The sequence below is a fragment of the Ailuropoda melanoleuca genome, chromosome 7 (assembly GCF_002007445.2).
Source record: "Ailuropoda melanoleuca isolate Jingjing chromosome 7, ASM200744v2, whole genome shotgun sequence".
Lineage (NCBI taxonomy): Eukaryota > Metazoa > Chordata > Mammalia > Carnivora > Ursidae > Ailuropoda > Ailuropoda melanoleuca.
In genome coordinates, this window is record NC_048224.1 from 88,817,776 (window position 1) to 88,833,397 (window position 15,622).

The following is a 15,622-nucleotide window of genomic DNA, read 5'->3' on the forward strand; positions in this document are numbered from 1 at the left end:
CTCCATCCCCGTAAAGAAACTGACACACAAACGATTCCAATAATTTGCATAAGGTCACACAGCCAGGACGTAGTACAGTGGGGCTTCATACCCAGGCCGAATACGAGCCCCTGCTATTAAAACTACATTAATCTACTTCTTACAGGAAAATAAGAACATAAGAGCTCTGAATTTTTTTCCCTCTGACAAAGCCAGCTGGCCAAAGGGTACTAATATGATGGCCTATAGTGAAAAAACCATGCACTTGGGAATCAACTAGAGTGGAACTCAACTTCTAATCCTACCACCACTGTGACCTTGAGCACATAAACTCTGTGGACCTCAGTTTCCTTGTCTGCAAATCTGAATGATAATCACTTACCTTGCAGGGTTGTGGTAAGGAATAGAGATAATGAATACAATGAAATGCCTGGTACCTACTGTATGTTGAACAAATGGCACGATAATGTCAATTGACATTCTATTATGGTGTTCTTTTAACCTCTTTGATGTTCACCTACCCCAAGGTAGAATCCCAATGGGGATTACATGTTGGAATAGCTGGGNGGACATTCTATTATGGTGTTCTTTTAACCTCTTTGATGTTCACCTACCCCAAGGTAGAATCCCAATGGGGATTACATGTTGGAATAGCTGGGGCATTGGTTACATGCAGGCAACAGAGCTCTGAGTTTCCTCATTTCTAAAAGATAATCAGCTCTCCAGTGTACTGAGCTAAATTCTTACCCAAAGAAAGCGATAAGCCCTTGGAGGAGTATGTCTCCTTCTCTAGAGGGCTACTGCCTCTTAAACATTACTTTGTTAAGTCCCTGCCTGGAACTCTGCAGGAGATAAATCCGTGCACTTCATAAGATGGCAATGGGGATATACCAGCTTTGGTTTGGGGAAATACAGATGAACATAACAAGGATTGTCCTTTCCAGTTCTGCCACTTCAACCGGCAATCATTAAAAATAAGCACTCATTTTGATAATCTGAAAATGAAGAGTGATGACGTCCATTCTGGCAGAGTTGAGAATAACTTTCCACACTATAGATTATCAACTGAATACCAAATGATCTTTCTTCTGGTCTGGAAGTTAAGGGCGCTCAAAATTTTAGTAACCGGCTAATAATAGTTTCGAGTATTCAAATGGACTGATAAAGGACTCTTGAAATCTTTTCAGGCTGGATGCAAATGGAACTTACCTGATGGGATGTCAGTGGCATTAATAGTGAGATGAGCAAAAGGCTGAGTATGAGGCTTGCCCCTCCTGGCCAGTTCTAACCACGAACCTTCCATCATAGCTGGAGATGAGAGACACCATGTTAGCCCAAGAGTACTGACCCCATACAATTTCAAACATTCATGCAGATCCATGCTTACCTTTCTCTGCTCTGATGTGTTGGGCTCTAACAATATGTTGTAATTCCTGAAATGAAAAGACAACAATCTTATTTATATATTCACTCTTCCAGTCAAGCCATAAGAATTTAGGACTGTTGGACATACGATAAATTAATCTTTCCTTCAAAATATGCCAGACATACATAGGCAGTGAAAATTCTTTGGTGTTCTAGGTAGCTATCAAGAAAAGTTCCACCTGGGATGCCTGGGTTTCCAACTCTTGGTTTCAGCTCAGGTCATGGTCTCAGGGTGGTGAGAAATCCCGCATCAGACTCCGTGCTGAGTGGGGAGTCCGCTTGAGACTCTCTCCCTCTGTCCCTCCCCCCACTTGAGTGCTCTCTCTCTCTCTGTAAAATAGATAAATAAATCTTAAAAAAAAGAGAGAGAAGCTCATCCCAAAGAATCATGTTGATATGCTTAAAAAGTAGACCACACATATACCATCTAACAAAATACTATGGACAATAAGAGGAAATAAAAGACAATGTATATTATAAAACCTGGAATAATTAAACATAATTAAGAATTTGTACCAGATACACAAATGAAGATGATGTTAACTAGGAAAACAACAATTACCACAAAATATATGACCCTCTTAAATCTTTAGGGAGGCTCTTTTGACGTTATTTCATTAGTGAATTCCTGTTACCACACTGAAGTTCAGCTCACAGGAAACCGAATGCCTAGCTCCCAATGGTTAATTTTTTATTTAAAAAAAATCACAGTGTATTTAAAGTACTATACGGAAGTCTAAGAGCTTTTAGAGTATCAATAATTAAGTTAAAATACAGCCACAAATAGAGGTTTAGAAACTCAATCCAGAGGTTTAAAAACTCAAATCAGACTAAGCCTGGGTGGCTCTGTTGGTTAAGCATCTGCCTTTGGCTCAGGTCATGATCCCAGGGTCCTGGAATCAAGTCCCACCCACATCGGGCTCCCCGCTGAGCGGGGAGTCTGCTCTTCCCCAACCCCTGCTCCTGCTCTCTCTTTCAAATAAATAAATAAAATCTTAAAAAAATAATAAGAAAGAAAGAAACTCAAACCAGAAAAAGAAAGAACACAAGTATGTAAAGAGCACGGGTCATTGCATATCTCGATTTGAGCCCTGAGAATGAAGGATCCAATAGGTAAGTAACTGCATGTCCATCTGAATCAAGACCTTAGCTACCATTAAATATTAAGAGAGAGTGGGTGAAATGTCAGGTTTAACTTCAGGTCAAATCCCTTATCAGCCACCTAGCTGTACTAGACATATTAATAGCACCTCTATCATAAGTGGGGGTTAGGATTAAATGAGGTAAGCATGTAGGCACTTAGCACAGTGTCTGGTAATTCAAATACCTAGATACTAGAAACACTCTTGGAGAGATTCCTAATTTCTCTATTATTAGGATGACCATCCATGCTAACCATTTCCCCCCAACCCCCCAGCCCCATTCCGTGATGTTTAAAAGATTAGCCATATAACCTAAGTTCTTTGAGTGTCTGGAGAGAAGGGCTTTGAGATAGATAGAGAGAGAGAGAGAGAGAGAGATGATAGATGAATGGATGGATGGATGGATAGATAGATGATAGCTAGATAAATAGATGGATAGATAGAGGCAAACACAACTTTAACTGTTAAGAGTTGGAAGGATTCTAGAGATAAGATAACATTGAATTTTCTCTCTGCCTTCAGGACTCCCAAGACAGATAAGAATCTCTTCTATTTTTAAAGACCCTTGGAGGAGATAGCATAACTGTTTCCTGTTACCTAAAGATGTCACAGTGTGAATGACTTTTACAAAGAACCCTTGGGCGCTCATCCAGGGCTTCCTTCTGCCCTTGCCTTGACCCAGGGCACTGACCTGCAGAACCCTGAAGCACTGTTTGTAGGAAATTCTAGGCAAATTGTGGCAGCCCCTTTTGAGTCATGCAGTGCAATGGCCCTTATCAGGCCTTATTCTTCCCTCTCCATCCAAGATTTATTTTTCTCCCCTGCTGACCTCCAATCTCCCAACTCTTTTCTTATGACTTCTGGACTCCCAGTGGTACTCTGATTTCTGGAATTTCCTGGTTTAGTCTCCCCTGTATTCATAACAGAGATTTATAGATGTACAGTGTATCTTTATACATAGGGTGTATCTTTATACATTTGTATATACAATTTATCTTTATAGATGTGTATATCTTTATAGCTTTATATATATATACAGTGTATCTTTATTCATTATATATACATTTATAATAGAGATATAATATACCTTGTATATATATTTATACATGTACAATATATCTTTATACATAGAGAATATGTTTATGCACTTATATATATAATGTTTCTTTACCTGATTGTTATCTCTTAAAAGATTGGAATAGGATCCTTGATGACAGTAATTCGGAAATGTAAAGTTACCCTTCATTTTCCCTCTAGCCCTGATTTGCCTCATCCTCAGATGGGAGAGAGAGGAGGGGGAAAGGAAGCAAAGCTAAGTATGGCATATGTCTACAAATGTCTGCTTTGTGCTTTTTCTATTGAGAAAAACATACCTTTTATTGAGAAAAACAAGGGCAGAGCTTCTGTGCTAGCTCCGTAGTTGTCAGACTAGAGCAGGCATAGCATAGTCTCCCAGAGGGTGCGTTGAAACAGTTTCTGACTCAATAGGTCTTGGGTAGGGCCTGAGAATTTGCATTTCTAGAAGGTTAGCTAGTGCTTCTGGCCTAGGCCTCAATTTGAGAACAGCAATCCCTCTGACATTCCAAAAGATTTCATAAATGGGCAAATCTGACATTTGTTTGAAGGTTGAGACCCAGGCAAAAGCAGCAGCAGACTAAAGTCACTGATTAAATAGGCAGGGAAAGTTTGTTCTTTCCCACCTGGGAATAAACTCCTCCTGCCCATTTAAACCGTAGCTAGGTCAGAGCTGTCACAGAAACTTTTCATTACAAGAAAATTCAATAACCAGCACTATTCAGAAGCACTTTCAATGACTGCTAAAAAGGAAAACAAAACAAAACAAAACAAAAACCCAAATACCAAAAAAACAAAAAGAAACCCTAATGTGTCCTGACCCAGGATGAATTAGAACTCTAGCTAGAAAACCATCATGTAATGCTGCTTTCGTTATACCTATTCTTAGGTACCCCCAAATTGCAATTCCTCTCAGAAATCCTGTAGAGAAGTTTCCATGTGAAAAGGCAGTACATAATGTGTCTACATTATGAGGCTACAAAAAATGTATTCTTATTATCTGTTATTATCTGTTCTTGTATCCCTACCTCACCCCAATTTTTTTTTTAACTCTAACTTATGTGCATAGATGTCAACCATAAACAGAACATTCTTCTAGGACTACATCTTGGGTTCCCAGGCCCCAGCTCCAGCCAGTCTAATGCAATTAGTCTGATATTGACTTGCTATTTTTTTAAAGGAGTCTCTCCAGGTGATTCTAATTTAGCACAGGCATTGACAAACATTATCACTAATTGAGTGCTCCCATGAATGGCTGTTTGGTGATGTCTGTATTTGGCCATAGATTTATTAGATTCTCACAATTTACATATATTCCATGTATTCGTGCTGAAAATTAAATAATCCCTTACATGTGTAGCTAACAGAATAGTTTCCCTTATATTATTGTATTTGATTCTTACTAGAATCAGAGGCTGGGTGACTGTCACTAACCTCATTTTTTGGACTGGGAAATGGAGGCTGAGAGAATAAGGACTCTCCTAATAAAGCCGGGACCTGAACCTCTGTCTCTGACCCCTCTTAGAGAGCTGTACACCTCTCTCCCTTTACAAGAAGTGTACATCAAATATAAGCCTGAAAGCTGGCAGAAAAGTTTCGATAGTCCATCATGGGGTTCAGAACATGCATCTCCAAAATATAGCACCTCGGCATTTCAATATTTTAAGCTGAAGGAATTTGAGAAATGGCAGGTGCAGGAAGGACCCCCTGACCTCGTCTTCCTCTGAAGCAGGTCATAAGACCCTCGTGTGAGAGGTGCTCTCCTCGGAACTGGCAGAGAGGAGCATCCTTATCTCCAAGATGTAAGGACGCTACCAAGAACCTGAAGGAACAGGCCTTGTTACGATTTCCCCAGTCTACTGCCCGTAGCCCAGACAGGACAAAGTGTCACATTTTCCCAGGCCTTTCCACTCTCCATCAAACCTAGTATAAAAACCGGTCAGCTAATCATGTCTTCAGCTCTTCATTTCTTTAGGGAACGTACATTCAATACATGCATATGCTTTTCTTTTATTAACCTTTCTTTTATCTGTCTAATTTACAAAGCCCCAACTGGAGAACCTAAGTGGGGAGAGGGGAAGAGATCTTTTTTTTTCCCCCAGGGCCTGGGTAGCTCAGTTGGTTAAGCATCTGCCTTCTGCTCAGGTCATGATCCCAGGGTCCTGGGATCGAGTCCCACATCAGGTCAGTGGGGGGCCTGCTTCTCCCTCGGCCCCTCTCCCCTGCTCGTGATCTCTCTCACTCTCTCTCTCAAATAAAGAAATAAATAAAATCTTGAAAATAAAAAAAAAAAAGGATCTTTTTTTTTCTTCCCCTCTGCCTGTCAAGAAATCTCTAGGGGGTTTTTTCCTCCCTGAAGTAGGAAGTCTGAAAGGAGGCTTATCTTCACTGGGGATCTGACTGCCGAGTACCTGCAGGTTGCCTGGAAAATCTGACAAAAAAGAGGCTTGATATCAGGAAATACGGTCTCAGAATTCCCAGGGTCTTCAGAAAACAGGCTCAGAACTGGCTGAGTCGGGTTCAGGGGTTGGCTGGTGAGCCCAAACCAGGGCCTGCAGACGTTGGGCATGAGGGCCACCGCGTCCCCAAATGTGACTCTGCCACATCCACTCCACACCGCGGGAGCTGCTCCGTTCCGTCATTCTTCTCAAAAAACAGATACTATGTATATGCCAAGCACGGATCTTTCTCGAATGCCCCCCTCATATTTTTAATTTTCAAGATGATAGGAAACCCTTCTGAAGGGGTACTGAAACCTCACCCCAACTCGCNACATCCACTCCACACCGCGGGAGCTGCTCCGTTCCGTCATTCTTCTCAAAAAACAGATACTATGTATATGCCAAGCACGGATCTTTCTCGAATGCCCCCCTCATATTTTTAATTTTCAAGATGATAGGAAACCCTTCTGAAGGGGTACTGAAACCTCACCCCAACTCGCAATTCCATTTATTTTCTAAGCAGCACATTTAGGCTGATTTTTTCTTTTTTTTTTTAAAGATTTTATTTATTTATTTGACAGAGAGAGACAGCCAGCGAGAGAGGGAACACAAGCAGGTGGAGTGGGAGAGGAAGAAGCAGGCTCACAGCAGAGGAGACTGATGTGGGGCTCGATCCCACAACGCTGGGATCACACCCTGAGCTGAAGGCAGACGCTTAACGACTGAGCCACCCAGGTGCCCCTACGCTGATTTTCATCCATTCTAGTCCTCTACTTCTGTCACGCTAATTAGAGTGTCTTAAAATGTACAGTTCTTTACTCCCAAATCTTATCATTCAGACATTGTTTCTGGTTTCTTTGAATTCAGAAAGTTCTGATCATCTCATCTGGGGAAAACACTACAAAGGATATCCCAACTCTTTTCCTCTGAACAAATTATTCAGATGAAAGGGATCTTTTTTAGAATATTATGTGTGTTTATCTTATTTTAAATCCAGCTGTAAGTTTTTTTTTTTAAAAAAGGAAAAGTTAACTCTCCGAATATTCATCCTGTGCATATGTGGTCTACACGATCACAAAGACGGATGGGTAGGTGACACGCCTCCCCACACACAGCCTTTAGCATGAGCCAGAAACAGTTTCCAAGGTGAAAAAGCTGGGCAGGGAGTCCTCCCTGCAATTTTGTCTAAGGTCTTCTCTAAGAGCCACAAAAGAACCAGATGTCTGCTCCTCAGGGAGACCAGCGATCTGCCTTCTCAGAACACAGCACGCTTAGCATCTGCCACATGCAGGGGACAAAAAGAATTGCCCCCTGGTTTCTACAAACTACCCATGACAACTAGGATCATTACCTATAAGTTACTAAGAAAACTCACATGAATGAAGGAATTTATTTTATGGTCACACTGTAACAAGTAGGTTTTTCAGCAAAATTATGCATTTTTACATAAGCATAATTTGGGCCTCAATTATGACAGCTTCATTTAACCCTTCAAAACAAAAAGGAAAAGCGAACTACTGGTAGGCAGCCAAAGAAACTGCGGCCAATGCAAGGAAACAAGAAACCCTCTGACATACTGCCACCTAGTGGACGCTGTCCAACATTGACGAGCCTGGGATGCCGCAGCCAGGCTTGCAGATTGGAAACTGCTCTGGCCCCCACTCTGGAGTCTAAAAACAATAGAGCTGAGGAAATTTCACAACATTTTTTAATCTTCTCATGTGGCATTTTCCTATTTAGACTGCACTAACGTTTCATCTTTGCTGTCAGAGTACATCTGGACAAGAAAACAACCGATATAAATTTTTTTTTTCAATTTTGACTTTTATTTCACTCATAGAAAAATGTTGTGATTTCACAATTTCTCCACCAGGAAAGAAAGCACACAAAAGATGGATGTGATTGTGTAACTGTGGTCTCTAGGATTGCTTCTTTTCAACTTCTCCCGAACTCAACATCCAAGGAGCACAATACCCAGAGTGTGGTAGGGTAAACTGGAGAGTGCAGACCGGGTCTTCGGTCTGTTGGCACAGGCTCTTTGAAACATCTTCTAAAATATTTAGGGTCTTTCACATAGGGTCTCCCTATGTCTAAAACATAGGGAGGTGGGAGACATCTCAGAACTGGCTCAATTTTGATAAATCAAAGCCACTTAGGAGAGATTGTACTCTATAAGAATAAATACAAACACCTATGAGTATTTTCCACTCCTTTGGGGAGTTCTGAAAATTCTGCTCCAGGTAATTTCAACATTTCCAGCACATGTTAAGCCTGCTTTTGCAAACTCAATTGGACAACTGCCCCAAACAAGATTTTGATAGCCTTCCAATTCAAGATCGAATGCTATTAATGGTCTTATTTGCTTGATTGCAGTGTTTTATCTTATGAAAGGACAGAGGGAGATTTAAGCTCCCACTGAGGACATTCCTATCTGCAAAAATTCCCCGAAAAGGTCAGGTTGCTGGAGGTTGGGCTTCTGAGACTGAAGATCCCACCTGTGCATTGTGACGTGAATTGTGTGATCATTGTGGTACCTCTCAGTGAGAGCATAGAAGAAGCAATTTGTACAGCCAGATGCTTGGCAAACCACGGGCACAAGCTCGGAGCTGGGTTCTCAGGTGGCTGCCTCCCTCCGCAGTACCCGCAGCAGCTGCAGGGACATCTGGCTGGTTGAACAAGGATTTAACACCCCGTTTGCCAGACATAATACAGGGTTCATACACTTGTTAACATATGTAATGCATTCATTTTAACATCTTAATGATACCCTTCCTGTAATTCTTCTCCAACCAAGTCACAAAAATAGTGTATTCATCAGGCGAGTTAGCACATGAATGCCACACATGGGTTGTTTCGGAAAATGAATAGCCATTTCCCATTCCTGCAGAGAAGTCCTAGGGACTTCCACCTCCTGAACAGCTCAGAAAGCCATCCCCTCCTCTCAGCCAAGGACAACTGCCTTCCTGCCTTCCAGCTCTCATCCTTTCTCCTTAGGATTACAATAATAGCCTCCTACCTCCTCTCACAGTCTCTTGCTGTCCCCAAACTGACCCACGGCTGCTGGAACGTCCGAAAGGACATGGAGAAGCAGGTTCCTTCTCCTCTGAAAATCCTCCAGGAGCCACCCACGGGCTTCAGGAGCAAGTCCACATTCCTCACCTGGGCTTAGAAGGCCCTGCAAGATGTCCTGGTTACTGCTTCAGGCTCTCTTGCTGTTCCTCCGCTGAGCCCCCCACCGCTGAGGCCCCTGTGGGACGCCCCAGGTGCCAGCCCCACAGAGCTATTCAGAGTCAGTATGCTGCCTTCTGGTTCGTACCGACTTTGTCTCCGAGTGCTCTCTCAGACAGATGTCCAGCTCTTTTATCAGCAGCTCGTCTGTATTTGTAAAGATTGTATTTGCTTGGCATTCTTGGTTTACAAGGCACAGAAAGCATCCCCGCCCGCAGAAGGAATACCCAGGTGTTATGCAGCAACTAAAGAGACAGAATTAATATAGATGTCTCAGCCTCTTGCTTTCCTCCCTCCCCTAAAGCTCACACTAACCTTCTAATCCACAGGATATGGGGGAACACTTTATAGGCACCAGGATGAAGATGGGGACCCCACAGTTCCTTACCAACTGTCCGTGGTACAGTTCAAAATAGCCTCAAAGCAAAGAACTTTGAGAGCAGGATCCATGGAGCATGCTGTCACCTAAAAACAGGTTATGAAGGGGATCTAGCAGAGCCTGGGTTTCTCAACCTACGGGCCTCCAGGGCACCAGGACAGGAGAGGAGCACCAGCGAGGGGGAAAGGCAGCTCCTGGCCATTCCCACAGTGGGTGGGGGCGGGGTGGGGGGCAAGAGGAGGAGGACTGTGTCCCATGGTCCAGTGGCCCAGTTAGCAGCAGGGAGGGGAGCCGGTGGATAGGGCACTGGGCCCACTAATCCTGAAAGGAAGAGCCATCTCTGATTCATTTGCAACTCTACATTTTGATTCTTAAAATTCTTTATTTCTTAATATAGGCTATGGATTCACAGAATTCACCCAAAGTTTTCTCAATATGGATTCTATGCACATCCCACACCCCCAGCACCCCACCTCTTAACCCCCTAATTTGTTTGCCTCCTAACTAAATCAGCCACCACCATCCCATGACCACTTCTGGACATTTCTCGGTGAAGAACTTTACCAAGATGTGCATTGGTCTCCCCCTCCCACCCAAGCACCGTCACCGGGGGCTCATTTCTCTCAAAAGAAGTCTGCTGATTGGAAAAGACACGTCTTTGCAAACAGAAAATGTACTCTCCCCACCAAAGGGCTGAAGAAGCACGTGCCCTTGTTTTCCTAGAACAGAGTGATGTTTCCTGGCAGCCTGCTGGCTGTGCTGGGAAGAGAAAATTAGTTTTTATGTTTAACCTTCCTGGTTTAAATGAGGAACCTTCTGCCACAGTTAAGGGTCCCCTAGAGTTTTCATGAAGTAGTCTTGTGACAGCAGTATTAGTCTTCATAAAGAGCCCAATCTCAAAATGTCTTGCACTATAGTACTCATTTAAAAAGTCTCATCCAAGGGCCTGGCAGGGTAACTGCTGTGTGGCATCTTGGGCGAGGCTATTTACCCTGTCTCTGCTTTCTTCTGCCACTTGAAACAATAATCCCACCTTACACTGGCAGAGCTTTGACATTCGCAGAGCCTTGTGGCCTCTGAAGAGGGCTAACCCTCACAGACCCTCCCCCAAAGTCCTGGACTGCTAGGACTATGACTCCAAGCAGAACAGAGGTACCAGGCCAGCCACTGTGGACAAAGAAGGCCAGAGAGGAAGGGGCAGGGTGGTCAGTCAGGGTCGTCCAGCCTCAAGATCCTTTAATGTGTTCGTGCCCCAAAGGCAGAAAACCACCACCCCCAGCCAAGAAGCAGGACAAGCATCACAGTTGGGAACGACCTCCAGCCCTGTTGTGAATCTTTCTGAGCAAGTGGAATGTGGCTAGCGTCTGGCAAGAGCAAACAAATAGCCCTCTCGTGACACCAAGAGCAGGGATGAGCAGAGCTCACTCACTCATTAAACTGGTTCTTCGAACTTTGACTGAGTACCTACTGTGTGCTTGTGACTGGGGAGAAAAACTAAACAAAAGCTCACATTTGAGGGAGTCAGCCCCACACCAAGCTCCTGCAATAGAGGCCCTGAACGACAGGAGGGAATAAAGAAGCTCTGAGCATGTACAGGAGAAGCTTCTAACCCAAAGGTGGACAGGCAGGCAACAGTGGGGGCCTCCTATGGGAAGTAATGCTTGAGCTGAACTTTGAAAGACAGAGAACCAACTACACAGGAAGGGCCTGTAGTAACATCTAAAGGACCACACTTAAACACCCATCTTTCATTCACCCATCCATGCATTCCAGAAAGTGTTCTGACGGCTGCTGGGGGGTCAGGCATCCTATGGGGTGCTGAGGGTGCTGTGTTTCCAGGAGAGAGATCATCTTTGCCCTCACTGTGCTTCGGATCACAGCAGGGTAGCTGAGAGGGGAAGGGCTCAGCCAGGTTAGGGAACTTCTAGCATTTTACTGTGGTGGGGCCCCTGGGCACAAGCTTGGTGGGTGATGGAATGGCACGCAAGGTAATGAGCCTGGAGAGGCAGGGGTTGGAATGACGGTTTCCAGAGCACAAAAGATTCTGTGTTATGTGTTCAGCAGCTCAGACTTTGTCCTGTTGGTTCCAGGGGTCCACAAGGATTATTTAAGCAGGAAAGTAAGGGACATGCTCAGATTCGCATTTTCAGAAGTCACTGAGCTGTGGAGAGGGTGGACTAGAGGCAGTGAGACCACAGACAGGGTGGACACCTGCAGTGACCCACGTGAGAGATGATGCCTGTGACACCCGCATGAAGGTGACAACAGTGGGGACCAGGTAGAGAGAAGCAGTTGAAGGTTTTGTGAGGAAGTAGAATTCACAGGATGGGGGCCAAGTAAAGAGTTAGTGACGGAGAGCGTGAGACAATCTTCTGGCTTCTGGGTGGGGTGATGGAGATGATGGTATGGTCCTTCACCACGAAAGTGTTCGAGCGGATAAGAAGCAGGCATAGGCACTGGGAGGAAGAGGTTCTGAGCTCACCAAAACTTTCTGATGAATATGAGCCCCCTGATTAATAGTTCTCCTGATCATGTTTACCCCTACCACCTAGTGCTCTCGAAGGGCAAAGCTTGGGGGCGAGGGCAGCACCCTAGGGATGAGAAAGTGATGTGGGAACAGACGTCTCTCAGACCCTGAATCTCAAAAGGTTCAAGCAAATATTTGTCCCATCACCTTAGCTGCAGACCGCTCTCTGCAACTTTCAAAACCCACATTCCCACACCACAGCCAGCTCCTAGTCTTTCCATCCACCACTTAAACTCACAGAAGGCTTCCCTGCATTCCGCTGGTCCTCACATCTTCTTAGGATGCTTAGCACACCTCCTTGGTCCCAGGTGCTATCTCCATTCCCACCCTGAAGCCTTCCTTTAAAGACAGACCAGTCCTTCTTGGAGAGGATTTTTTTCTTTTTTTTTTTTTTTAAGATTTTTATTTATTTGACAGAGAGAGACAGCGAGAGAGAGAGAACACAAGCAGGGGGGGGAGTGGGAGAGGGAGAAGCAGGCTTCCCGCTGAGCAGGGAGCCCGACGCGGGGCTCAATCCCAGGACGCTGGGATCATGACCTGAGCTGAAGGCAGACACTTAATGACTGAGCCACCAGGCGTCCCCTCAGAGAGGATTTCTGAAATCACAAAGTGTACTCCTGAATTACCAAATCTTTGTGACCAATCTGGTTTATTTACTTATTTTTTAAGCAAGGTCTCCAAGGGATTCCTAAGATGAAGCAGGCTTGGGAAACACCTTTCTAGGGAACATCACTCGTTCCAGTTCCACAGGCTCTATTCCTCCTAGGATGAACCACTCTGTGGGGAGCAATGCAATCTATCCTTTGCCACCTTCCCTTCCAACCAAGGACCCCGAGTTTTATTCACTCCCAAAATTGTAGGTCAAGATACCGAGCCACACAATTAGATACTCTCTTCCAGGAATGTCTTTCCTTATCTCTGTTTCTTTAAGACTGTCAATCCAAAATATCTTTTCTTCCATCCTGGGACACATCTAGCACACAGATAAGCTGACCTCTGATGATGTCACTTACTGTTATTTCCCTCTTGCAAACCCTCCTACATTTTGCCCTGGGTCTCCCTGCGACTGAGCACATCACAGCCAATAGCCTACCGTTGGGCCAAAGGCAGTAGATGGCCTTGGTTTTGTAGGAAAATTCTGCAGGTCTTACTTCAGCTTTCCCATAAAGGCGGTTTTCATAAATGTTAAATATGATTGGGGTTGATTGAATTGCAGTTCCCAAAACTGTTATGGCGCAGATGAAATCCCATTGGAAAACCACTACATGACTAACATCTTGATTTGGGAACACCAGTGCCCCCAAACCCCAAGTTTCCTTGTGGGTTTACAAGAAACTTTCTTGGGGCGCCTGGGTGGCACAGCGGTTAAGCGTCTGCCTTCGGCTCAGGGCGTGATCCTGGTGTTATGGGATCGAGCCCCACATCAGGCTCCTCTGCTATGAGCCTGCTTCTTCCTCTCCCACTCCTGCTTGTGTTCCCTCTCTCGCTGGCTGTCTCTATCTCTGTCGAATAAATAAATAAAAAATCTTTAAAAAAAAAAAAAAGAAAGAAACTTTCTTGGGATACATACTCATATACAAAGGCAAAGTGATAATGAATGGGGTTTAATTTTTCCCCTTGTGTTTGTTATGTATGTATTTAACTAAAAAGCAAGTAAGAAATAATGGTATATAACAGCTCTAGAGAAATGATGCTAATGATTACAATTTCATAAGCAGTTAAGATCTACTCAAATTTTAGTTGATTTTTTACGTACTTTAGTTTTAAAAATGGGAATAGCCTTCTTGTAATAACCGACATCAGAATTCTAAAGAATCAGCTCTCTATATGGAGAACAGAACCACTTAATCTGACAAACTTTTTGGCTTTAAATTAACGTTCTTGAATCCATAAAACCTACTAAAAATTGTGCAGATGACGATCAAAGTTCATGCAGAGATCACAGTTGTGGCAATATATATGCCTAAACAAACCTTTGAAAGTTCCTTAATAAAATGCATGCTGTTAAATCCACTTTTAAATTTCTCTCTTTCCTGGAATCCAAATAATACTAAAGTACTTTAACTTTTAGAAAACAAAATCTTAGCCGTTCAAATTTTTCACAGACTTATATATTCACAGAGTTAACTCTGCTCATAGAGTGAGCCTACTTTCCTGCCTAACCAGGGTTTACTGAGTATTGGAGACTGGTCACTGTCCCCCCTTCCTCAAGCCTTGGTGCAAATGGTTGCTTAGCTAGAGATAATAGGGTGCGGCCTCGCTTATAGCCGGGCGTGGTCCTATGAGTAAGTTCCAGCCAAGAGGATGCTACTAGAATCAATCGTGTCTCAGCTCCCAGGTACCACTCTTGGCCTTTTCTCTCCCTTTCCTCTGTCTGGAAATGGCAACAAATGGAAAAGCCAACTTGGCCCAAGAGATGGAAGGCATGGAAGGTACCCGTTGAGGATGAAGGAGCCTCCCTGCTAGCCCTGGACGGCTCGTCCCCGGATCATTGCACAGGAGAGGAAAAAACTCCGCCTTACTCAGTTCACGAATGAGGGTTCTCTTTGTTACAGCAGCACGGACTGTGCCAAATAACAGTGACTAATTCCTTAGGGATCAAAGCGTTGACTGTCTTTGGGTACATCGTTCTTAATATAAGGAGATAGTTTTAATTTACACTGTGAATCCCATAGATGAGATCAAATATGCACTGATCCCCAGGAAATAAAACAAGAATTCCAGGTGAGAATTGATGGCTCAATAATGACGGCTCTGGTTTTACTCCCCATTTTCCACTATGCCTGTGGAGGCTCAGAGGCTTCCTGCCTCCGGGAAATGGTTAGTCAAGAATATGCCAACAAAAGATAGTCACTCGTAGTCATTACCATCTTTGGCTTTTCATATTCTGCAGTGAAACGGCAGAGACCAGAGGAAAACATGCCTAAAGGGAGAAGTCTGGGTGGATAACTTCCAACAGAAATTATCCATACTTTTGTATCTGTACTGAGGCCTTACTACCTGAGGCTACAATATTAATAATTATCGATAAGAACATTGGTGAAGATGTCAGATCAACGAGAAGCAGGCTACTAAACACTCTGGCTTTATGAGTTGGTTGATGACCTACGTTTATTTAAGAATATTAGTTCATAGAGTTCCATAAGTCATCAATCATTTATTTGTTCTTTTCTTTCATTCTTGACACCACATTATGTGTGACATATTCAAGGGTGAGCAAGACAGCTATAGTTCTCGTCCTGATGGGGGTTTGCAGATTCGTTCCGTGGCCCCTAAACACTCCTGAGTGTACAGCTCTTTCAGGGAAAAAGTTTTAATGCTCCCAAACATACTTACTAACTTTATTAAACAAAACATTCCTGTATATTAAGTACATTATAGAATAGTCACAAAAACGTTGTAAAAGCTAATATTTAAAAATCCGTAT

The 15,622-nt window shown here is 43.6% G+C and overlaps 1 protein-coding gene across 1 annotated transcript in view; it reads right to left on the reverse strand.

The window, feature by feature from the left end:
* TNFSF11 (TNF superfamily member 11) overlaps positions 1-15,622 on the reverse strand; it is a 28,037-nt gene that overhangs the window by 1,102 nt on the left and 11,313 nt on the right. The window contains exons 3-4 of the mRNA XM_034665227.1: positions 1,367-1,412; positions 1,189-1,287 (exon numbers count right to left, since the gene is read on the reverse strand). Coding sequence (XP_034521118.1) covers positions 1,189-1,287; positions 1,367-1,412 — 145 coding nt within the window. The remainder of the gene's footprint in view (positions 1-1,188; positions 1,288-1,366; positions 1,413-15,622) is intronic.